The sequence below is a fragment of the Gekko japonicus genome, unplaced genomic scaffold (assembly GCF_001447785.1).
Source record: "Gekko japonicus isolate JY-2015 unplaced genomic scaffold, Gekko_japonicus_V1.1 scaffold3292, whole genome shotgun sequence".
Classification (NCBI taxonomy): domain Eukaryota; kingdom Metazoa; phylum Chordata; class Lepidosauria; order Squamata; family Gekkonidae; genus Gekko; species Gekko japonicus.
In genome coordinates, this window is record NW_015160935.1 from 69,866 (window position 1) to 80,987 (window position 11,122).

The 11,122-nt window shown below is 48.6% G+C and overlaps 1 protein-coding gene across 1 annotated transcript in view; it reads left to right on the plus strand.

Moving 5' to 3' along the window:
• RPRD1A (regulation of nuclear pre-mRNA domain containing 1A) overlaps window positions 1-5,731 on the plus strand; it is a gene marked incomplete at its 5' end in the record, with an annotated part of 38,757 nt that extends 33,026 nt beyond the window's left edge. Inside the window, one exon of the mRNA XM_015425028.1 lies at window positions 5,090-5,731. Within this exon, the coding sequence (XP_015280514.1) occupies window positions 5,090-5,239 (150 nt within the window). The remainder of the gene's footprint in view (window positions 1-5,089) is intronic.
• Between the last annotated feature and the right edge of the window lie 5,391 nt (window positions 5,732-11,122).

The window sequence follows — 11,122 nt, forward strand, 5'->3', positions numbered from 1 at the left end:
CTCATGCCAGGGGATGAGAAGGCAAGGATTTTAGGAGCAACCATGCCTTTAATTACCGGCCGTGGTTCCAAAGCAGACAGTTTCCTCCCAACAAGCAGGACAGGGCAGGTCCAGCAAAAAGAGCCACCACCTGACTACAAGATAGGGGGTTGCCTCTGGAACTTTGCCTACATGTGGAGGCAGACCACAACCAGCCAGTGAGTGCTTTCCATCATAGAGCACGATTACATGATAGAGCTAGCGTCTCCACCACACCACAACGACTGCTACAGGAAGCTGTAGAGCATTTTCTGGCCATCAGGGCAGTCACACCGGTGCCCACCTCTCAGAGGTTCCAGGGGGTCTACTCAGTCCTCTTCGTGGTGCCCAAGAAGTCAGGAGACTGGAGGGCAATTCTCAGCCTAAAGGAACTGAACTTGTGGGTAAAAAAGCAGAAGTTTTGCATGGAGTCGCTTTGCTGTATTGTCCAGATAATACATCAAGATGACTACATGGTGTTGCTGGATCTCAAAGAGTCTTACCTGCTTATTCCTATACACCAACGTTCCAGGCAGTTCTGTGTTTCTCCCTGGGGACCAGCATTACCAATACACGGCCTTGCCAAGAGTCTTCACCAAGGTGCTGGTAGTGCTTGTGGCCCACATAAGGCAGAAACGGATCCATATATACCCTATCTGGACGACCTGCTGTTCAGGGCCAGGGACAGCAAATCAGTGTCAAGGGACTCAGAAGTGTCCCTTCAACTGCTGTGGCAGCATGGGTTCCCGACAAACCCAGGGACGAGGCAGCTTACCTTGTCTAAGTAAGCTGGGGGCCAGGATAGACGCGGTGTCAGCAATGGTCTTCCTCCCACCAGAGAAGATCTTGGACAGAATCAAAAAGATGTGCAAACAAAAAGCATCAGATCTCTGCAACATTGGGCCTCTTAAATTTGACAACAGACCTCATCCCACAGGCCCGCTTTCACACAAGTTTACAATATTATGCCATGCCTGCCACACAAAAAGGACATCAGCAGGAGGCACCACAAGCAGATCAAACTCCCTCCTTCAGTGTTCTGATCGCTAAGACAGTAGTTTTCATGAAGGAACCTAATCAAGGGAGTGTCCTTCCTAAAATCACCCCACATTATGCTGACCACAGACGCTAGCAAAAGGGGTTGGGGAGTGCACTGCAGGGGCCAAGTAGCTCAAGACAAGATGGAGATGCAAAAGCACACATCAGCCATCAAGACCAGCAGGACTTGATTGGGGTGGCCTTTGGCAGAAGAGTGCTACATCAGGTAGCGGGGTGAGACTGGAGTAAGGAGTGCCTGGGCTAACACATCCCACCCCTGTCAGCTAGCTTTGGTGTATAACCAGCTTGGATGACTTCCCCCACTGAAGGAGAACGAAACATTGGACTTACCAGAAGGTTTCTTCTCTTCAGTGGGGCAAAGCCATCCACTTCCCATCCACCCACCCCAAAAGAGAAAGAGATGTAGAAAGCGAGTGGGAGGCAGAGGTGGTCTACAGCTTCTGGCAGGAAATCAAAGGCTGGATAGAGCTAGGGTATGGGATGACTGGAGGGGTGGTCTCGCTTCACTCCAGGTCAGTCGCACAAAAATTTGCATAGCCCTGCCTGGAGCAAGAGGAGGCATGACCTAACCAACTTGGATGACTTCACTGAAGAGAAGAAACCTTCAGTAAAGTCCAATGTTTTGTTTTGATCTATCAGATATATTCATGCCCAGTAGTTCGATTTCTGTTGCCCAAAAACTGAATTTCAGAAGTGAAAGTAAATCAGAGTTTTATGGTACCTTCTAAAACATAATGGTGTAGTGTTTAACTGATGACAATTTGTTCAATAAAGAACCAACCTAGATAATAATTTGCAGTCTATGAAGACAACAGCTAAGGTCAATCCATCCTAAAAATGAAACACCTGACAGAACATATTTTCCCAGTAAATACATGGAATGATAGTTATTTTCAAACCTAGTTTGGAGATCAAGCTTTTTTAAAAGCCCAAAATTCTTTCACAATTCTGTCTACTCATGAAACTAACCAAGGGGTTGGATCCAGGCTAAATTTTCCAGTGGCAGAATGGAGCTTTCTTTCTTTCCCCCTCCCACTTCCGCCCACCAGTTTCCATCAAATGCCGCAGCTGGGTGATCGTGGACCACTACTAATGGTGTTTGTGTGTCTGCAATAGGAATGGTGAATCAGCAGAAATTGCCAATTTAGCCTGGATGCAGCCCCGGCTGTCCAAATGAGGGATTTGGTGACCATTGTTTACATTTTGGTTACATCCAGGTCAGATTACTGCAGAGTATTCAACACAGTGCTGCTACCGAAGACTGTTCAAAAGTTTTCACTGGTTAAAATGCGAGAGCTGGGCAGCTAGCAGGTGTAACAAACGCATTCATGTTACAAACCGTTACACTTGCTGCCAGTTTGCCTCTGGGTAGGTGTTGACCTATGAAGCCCTACATGGCCTTGGACCACAGTACTTGAAAGATTGCCTTTCCCCATATATATTTGCCCATCCGTTGGCCATCACTGGAGGCTCTGTTCTATGTGCCCCCATGCCGCGAGGCTAGGGCTGTGTGCCCCCCAGAGCTAGGCCCTACTTGGGAAGGGTGTCCACACCCTTGAACTCTCTTACATAGGCTTCTCTGGCATCAAGTTGGTATGCTTTGGGGCATCAGGCAAAGGGACCTTTTGTTTTTCTCAAGTTTTTTAGCGCCCCCCCCCCCCCAGTAGTTGGTTTAAATTTCCCCGTCGTGTTTTAATGATTCCAGGCAGTGGTTTTAAAGCATTAACTTGAGGGTAAGGGTAGCCCTGTTGGTCTGCAGGAGAACAGCAAGACTGGAGTCTTGCAGCATCGTAAAGACCAGCAAGATTTTTGGGGGAGGAGCGTTCGAGAGTCAAACCTCTCAAGACTCAGAGCCGTGGCTGACTGGTCGAAGCACAGCTGACTGAAATTGAATCCATCTATGATGGAGGCCCTGTGCCTGAGCCGCAGGTGTGGGTGTGTGTGGAATCAGGGATCCGGCTCCCCACCCTCGATGGGACTTTGCTAACACTGGCACTAGTGGTGAGGAGTCTGGGCACGATCCTGGATGCCTCACTTTCAGTGGAGGCCCAGGTCATGGACATTGCCCGATCAGCCTTTTATCGTCTTCGGCTGGTCAGGCAACTGGTTGCCTATCTCTCCCCTCGCAACTTAGCCTTGCACAGGGATCCACGCAATGGTCACCTCCAGGCTGGACTACCATAACTTGCTCTATGCAGGGCTTCCCTTGAGACTGACCCGGAAACTTCAGGTGGCTCAAAATGCAGCTCCACCTGTCCTTACTGGGATGCCTGTACGAGCACATGTTCACCCAGTGCTCCGCCAGCTGCATTGGCTTCCAGTTGAATACCGGATCAAGTTCAGGGTTAGGGTACTAACCTTTAAAGCCATGTGTGGTCTGGGACCAGCATCTCTGCAGGACGGTCTCCTCTACAGTGTCCCCTGAAGAGCCTCATGTTCCTCAGAGCAACACTTACAGGTGATCCCTGGCCGATATCCAGAGCGAGAGCCTTTTTTGGCTCCAGCCTGGTGGAACAGTCTCCCCAGTGAGGTCAGGGCCCTGCGTGACTTATTACAATTCCGCAGGGCCTGTAAAACGGGTATGTTCCACCAGACCCCCCCCTTCTCCACCCACTTGTTCCATCTACCAGCACTACTGCAGGTGTCACCTTTATGCTCTTACTGATAGGAGTCTTGCCACTTGCTTTAAAAAAACCCCAGAACATCTGAGCACACATACGAGGGGAATTTTTTTGAGAGCACTTTAACCACATGGAAGCCACCTTCTAATTTATGTTATGGTTGTATGGAACAGAATTTTACTGTATTATGTTTTAACTGTTATATTTGTATGTTGTAACCCGCCCTGAAATGGGGCCGCGGTGGCTCAGAGGTTAAGACACTGTGCTGCAGACCGGAAGGTCTGCAGTTCGAGACCCGAGTGCCACGTGACGGAGTGAGCTCCCGTCTCTGGCCCCAGCTCCTGCCAGCCTAGCAGTCCGCAAGCAAGAAACCGCAAGTAGATAAATAGGTACCGCTTCGGTGGGAAGGGAACAGTGTTCTGTGCACCTCGGCATTTAGTCATGCCGGCCACATGTCCACGGAAACGTCTTTGGACAGCGCTGGCTCTTCGGCTTGGAAACGGAGATGAGCACCGCCCCCTAGAGTCGGATTCGACTGACTTTCGAGCAAGGGAAACCTTTTTAACCCGCCCTGAGCCCTGCTTGCAGGGGAGGGGGGGGGAAATGATTAATTAATTAATGCTCTCTTCATCAGGTATCTGACAAAGGGAGCTCTGGCTCTTGAAAGCTCACACCCCTTTCCCAAATCTTGTTGGTTTCTAAGTGCCATCGGACTGGCTCTTAAGGGTATTCAAGATCTCATATTGTAACCCGACGTGGTTTATTTCCAGTTTTAAACTGTTCTGTTTTTTCCCCCAGCACGGTTGTTGTCATTTCTGTCGCTTGCTACCTCAGATATTTTTTTCATATAGACAGGTTACAAGCGCTTTAGATTAAATACGAATAGAGTGTGTTTTAACTAGGAAGCAATGGTTTCAAAACACCGTGCCACTTTAAAACCAGTGGTTATTCTGTAAAGACTTCTTATAAAATAAACTGTGAATAACCGATGCATCTGAGGATAAAGAACATACCTTCTCTGGTTCACCTGTGTATGTGTGTGTTTGGGGAGAGGGGGGAATCAGAGAACAGAGAGACGTTTAATAGCCGAGAGGGAACTGGGCAGTAGGTGCTCCACCCCACCCCCCCAGTATAAGAAACAGATTGCAAAATGTACCCAGAGGAGGCAGAAGGGTTCTCCTGCGTACCTGTGCAAAGTTTTGCAAGTGGCCTACAGATGTCCAGTTCTCCGTGTGGAGCTGCAGAGGCCACAAAGAACCAGTTTTGTGCTTTCTAGCTTGTTGCCTTGATGCCCGTCTATCTTGAGGAAGAACCATTTTGCAGAACAGAGAAAAATCAGAGTGGTTGTGGCAGAGACTACAATAAAGGCGCTGTTCTCGTTGGTCTTACAGGAATACAAGCGCAAGCTAGCCAGAGCCTCTCAGGTACGGAAAGAACTCAAGTCGCGCCTCCAGAGCCTTCCGGACCTCTCGAGGCTCCCCAACGTCACAGGGAGCCCAGTGCATCTCCCATTTGCCGGGGACGTTTACAGTGATGATTGACAGTCAGATGTTCGACTGAGAAGAGGAATGGGTCAGGTTAACGGATTGATTGATATTATTTTTGTATATTTGTTCAGAGTAGCCCTAGATGTTCTAATTTATATGACTTGTTAAATGTTGGTTGGTTGACTCTTTTACTGACAAGTGGTGAAACAGGTACTATGTTTATAAGAGGCAGCATCAGTGTATTATGTTAAAGAAAGAGCAATTATTGTAATTATCTTTTGTACTCACTTGGGTTAGATGCCTCCCCCATTGGAAAATGGATTCTTCTTTTATTTTGCCTACGTACTCCTTCTCAGACATAGTTCCAGTAATATAATCAAAGTGTACATGCTAAGAATTTGCAGTTCAGTTGCAACTGGGAAACATAGATCTTTTGCTTGTAAAAGAGAACTCATGAAACGATGTCTGAAACATGAGTAATAGGTTCCCTTCTCTGACGAAAACATATATGAACGTGAATATAACATTGTATTAAACACGTTGAATGACCAAAAATGACCATATTTAGTTTTTAATATTGTGCTTTAGCGTTTGTCTGATAGAAATGATTTTTCATCTTCTCTTGAGAGGTGAGTTTTATATACTGAAAGGCCATTTCCCCCCGCATTGACCCTTTTCTGAAACATCATTCTTAGCAGGCTCACCTCGTATTGGAGAACCACCATGCTGTTGCACAGTTTTTCACACGCCTATAAGCAAGGATATTTGAGTATGACAATTATGCATCTGCATTTGTTTTTTATTAACCACATCTAGGCTGCAGATTTACTATGAAGTAAGTCTCATTGACCTCAGTGTAACTTACTTCTGAGTATAAATGCATAGGATTACACTGGTAAAACTTGAAAGTGCTTGAATCACTTTAAGCCCCCCTGCCCAACATGGTGCCCATGGGCACCTTAGGCCCACCAAGTGATTTAGAAAGTGGATGGGGCCAAGTGGGGCTTTTGCCCAGAAGGCTTCTCATTGGCCATTGGCGATCTGGTAGGCTGTGAAGATTTTTAAACTGTTACTTAGGCAGCAGCTGCCACCACAGTACAAGGAGCTTCACCGTGTGACTGAAGGCCTGTGTAGGCAAGGAGATGATTTTCAACTATATGTTAATTTTAAGAGGTATCCTGTTAAACAAGGCTTCTGATTGAAATGTGGAAGGGTTACTACTAGAGTTATGCATGACCTCACTCCCTGACATGTTGTGGTTGGCTCCACTTCCTGTGGCGGCCATTTTGTTGTGGCTCTACCTCCTGTGGTGGCCATTTTGTGGTTGCCCCCGCTACCTTGTGCCAGAATTCCAGAGGTGCCCACAGGCTGAAACCAGCTATAACTGTGCTGTAAATGTATCAGGCACACAGCTGTGATATTGCAGAATGCCCCATCTGTTAGGGGGAGCACTGGGCCAGATCTCTTTATCTAATGAGGAACTCATCCTGCGAAGTCATCAAGGAGGGCCACTGCTCGGGTTCAGAGGTACTCATGCCGTGCAAGGTTATGTGGCTGAAGCAATAAGATGGGAAGACCCGCCCTCTGGTATCTGCATTTCTGCTTGCATGGACCACTCTCCATGTTATAAGAATGATTAGACAGGGACATGGTAAAGGGTCTAGGCACCACTGCCTTGTCACCTGGCAAAACCTTCAACTTCCTTCTCCCCAAATCAGGGCAGAGAATATTTCGTCTTCTGAAAAACAGCGAACACTAATGGGCAAACAATCTTTTCTTCACACCAAGCATGCTGATTTGAATGTGGCTGTCTTAAATATGTAGACGTACAATTGCTGTTTATGGATAAGACAGCAATGGCTCCAGTATGTCAAGCGCACTTTGCAGAGCCCACAGTGGTTTATACCTCTGCATAGCAATCCCGGACTTCCTTGGCGGTCTCCCATCCAAATCCTAGCTCAGGCGGGGACCCTGCTTTGCTTCCGAGACCTGACAAGATCCGGCTCGCCTGGGCCATTCAGGTCAGGGAGGGTAGCTGTGTTTAGTCTTGAATATTTAACCACAATTATAGCTGGTTACATTGCTTGTGTGCTGCTTTGTAATGTTTGGGAATGATCCAGCACAGTTCATCATGCGCAAGATCTAACGAATTTCAGTGAGTTTATGTGCTTGGATTTCATTCAGTGGAAATCAGTGGTATGTAAAGTTGCTTTACCTGCATAAAAGTAAGACACCATCTAGAACGTTGTTTGCAAACTGAAAATTCTATTTTTTGTTTGTATTTTTAACTGCCCATCCTTACCAATTTCATCTTTTTACTATTTTCTTGTATTAACAATCCACCAATACTTATAAATTCTAAGCCGTGGGCTTAGATAGTGGAGGATCTTCGACGTGGTCTCTGTGCTTCACACCCATGAGATCTAGTGCACACGCGCTGGATCGATCGGTGCTGTAGCAAGCTCTTTTAACGGATTTTCGCACCCAGTCCCTCAGGCATGCGCAGGAACCCCACTGCGCATGCCCAGAGGGGTGGGCGCAGACATCCCACCAATTCCTTTCTTACCGCTGCGTTGAGTAGACCTCTTCTTCGTCGGTCTGATCGGTTCGCTGCTAGCTCACCTCACAGCTCTTAGGAATTATTTCCAAGCTTATTTTACTTTATTTATTGTTTGTTTCTTCTTCAAAAACAGTTACAAAATTTTTTTTGCTTTTGGTTGGGAGTTTACCTCAGGCCTTCGGGCTACCCCCCCCCCCAAAAAAAGTTCCCTCATCTTTTCTTTTATGGAGAAGAAGTGGGGATTTTTTAATAGGTGCAGAGGTTGCGGTAGCAAACTTGCTCCTCCCGACTGCCATACCCTCTGCATTTTTTGCCTCGGAGAGTCTCACTAGCCAGAGTCCTGTCGCCACTGTGCACATTTCTCCAACCAAATGAGAAAAAACCGTGCTGCGCGCCTTAAAGTGGCGCTGCTTGAATCAGCCCTTGCTCCTGCCTCAGCGATAGAGGAGACACTGTCAACATCGACAGCTCCAGCATCGAGACCCGCCTCCAATGTCGACCGCCCGACGCCGAAGCTATCGGCATTGAAGGCACAATCGTCCGCTTCCACGCCAGTCAAAAAGAAGGCTTAAGCAAGTAAGGATCACAAGTCTGCGAAGAAGGGCACCTCCAAGTCCCTTAAGGCGGCGAAGAAGGGGACAGAAGCTGTGCCTGCACTGGGTGATGCCCCTATGGTGCCTCCCGCTTCAACGGCAGTATCGATATCGGAGGCACAACTCCCTCCGCCGGGTTCGAAAGCCCGTTAAGGGGCGAGTAGATAAATGGGGACCTACCCTTAGTAGGGTAGGGGGCACCCTCCTCTCCTGAGGTGTGTGGTGTGTGGCAGAGGACCAGCAACGGTAATGGCGGCGAAACGGCGACGGCAGAGTCCTGGAGCTGAGACGAGGTGGTGCGGCGTGGTGCGGCGACTGAAAGCCAGAAAGAGTGATCCCTGGTGGCCAGCGGTGAAACAACAGAGACGGCCGTCGTCAGCAGCAAAGAGGCGCAGAAGACGTCATCTCCCGGCGTGGCGGAGCCGACTGGACACAGCCGGGGCCAGGGAGAGCGGATTCGTGCGCCGAAAAAGCAGCCACCCGCCGGAAGCACCAGATGAAGGAGAGACGTCCCGCTGGACTGAGGGCCGAGAGACATCTGCAGCCGAAGAAGCCGGAGGCCGGAGAAGAACCGTCACCACCTAGGGTGCTGGTAGGATGACCCAACCGCTGTATGAATTGTGGCCGTAGTTAGGGAATGTAACAGGTGACTAGCACTACTAACTGTAAACCGCCCAGAGACCCCCATGGGGGGGGTTAGGGCGGTATATAAATCTAATAATAATAATAATAATAATAATAATAATAATAATAATAATAATAACAACAACAACGACCATCCAACTACTGGATTCCCCCATCCAACAAGTGGAGCATTCGTACTCCAACATCGACACGGCGAAGCTCCTAAGTCACCAAATGGGTGCAGAGCTTTCCCCCGCTCCTTCGACTTCGTCGGCATCGATGGTATTGGAAGCTCCTGACATCGATCCACGTCAGCACCGATATACTTCATGTGACACGCAGCATCACCCTCCACGTCTGCAAGGTCAATCTGTCGATATCGACGACCGAGACTACAGGGACGGCTCTCACAGACGGGCTGCTGCTTTGTCTCCCAGATGTCCACGGTCCAGAAGTTGCCCCCCAAGAGTCTTCCTGCCCCCCCCCCAATGTCATGGGATCAACAACAGTTGAGGTACCTGTACGGAGCTTATCCACCATCCATGCCGTGGTTGACTCCGGCGGGCTACTCTGATTGGGATCGCTATTCGTCCCACTCTGTTCATAGGTCGAGATCGCCCCACAGGTTCAGCATCTCTGTCCCGTCCTTCAATAGTCGATCCTTCCCATCATACTGTGGAACCAGGTCGTCCTGTCAACCCTCCAGTCACTCCAACCCCGGTTGTCCCTGTTATCCAAACAACTTGTCAACAGGACACTTCGGTCCAAATACCGCATGACTTCTCTGAATTCATAGAGGAGGACTCAGATACAGAGGCTTCTGAAGCTCATACCTCTCCCGACCATCTCCAAACCAGGATGTTGCTGAGGACTTACCCGTATCCCCATCCGACAACGTTACCTCTTACACTGATCTAGTCAAAAGGATGGCCCACTCTTTAGGCCTCTCTGTCGTCCAGCAACATCCGCAGGCTACAGATGACATAGTTCAGCTTGATACCTCTTCCACCCTGACATTGCCCATGTCTTCAGTCCTTCTGCAGGCGGCGAAGTCACCATGGCTAAAACCTTCGTCTGCACCTGTGTCCACAAGACGACTGGGCCACATGTACAGGGTCTAAGAGGCAGATGCTGAATTCCTCTTCTCGCACCCTCAGCCAAACTCGATGGTGATTACATCTTCCTCCAAATCCAAGAGGACTCATTCCGCACCTTCTGACAAGGAAGGAAAGAAATTAGATGCCTTTGGCAGGCGCTTCTACTCCACAGGAGCATTGGGAGTCAAGGCTACCTCGCCTGTATGAACCGGTAATACACTCTCTGGGAAAGGTTCTCTGAAATTCTCAGCCACCTCCCAGAGGACAAACTTCAAGCAGCCAGAGTCATACAAAAAGAGGGGGGAAAAAAAAGAACAATGGCTTCTGCAATAGCTCTCAGAAGATATTCCTGGCTCCGCAACACTAATCTCCCGATAGATACTAGATCTTATGTAGAAGATCTCCCTTTCGATGGCCTGGGGCTTTTCAATGCTACCACAGATACTACTCTACAAGAGTTAGACAAAAGCATAAAAGCTTCTCGAGCTCTAGGAGTCTCGTCCTCTACAAAACAACAATACCGTTCCCGCACCTGGTCGAGGTCCTGGCAGAGGCGTACACCAACTCATCAGTCTCCAGACACACGATGGAGACCATGAGTGTCTTCGGGAGGCCGAAGACCTGCTTTTCAGAAACCAAAATTCGGTTCAGGCCAACAAGCTTCCCGCACCAAACAGTCCAAACCCTCCAAGCAGGGCTTTTGACTTTCCAGTCACCGAGTCAGCTCCTACCCGTCTGTTTCCCTTTTGTCACGCCTGGCGTCTCATCACCTCGGACGAGTGGGTGCTGTCCATCTTTTTTTTTTTTAATAAAGGTTTTATTGGCTCCCCTAAAAAGGGGAGGTATTTCGCTTAGAAGAAAAAAAAGGGAGGGGTAGACAGTGGGAGAAAGAGAAAGCTGAGTGATATATAAACTGGTAAATTAAACTGTTAGTAATGTCCAATTGTTCCGTGCACCTTGGTGTTTAGTCATGCCGGCCACATGACCACGGAAACGTCTTCGGACAGCGCTGGCTCTTCGGCTTGGAAACGGAAATGAGCACCGCAACCCTAGAGTCGGACTC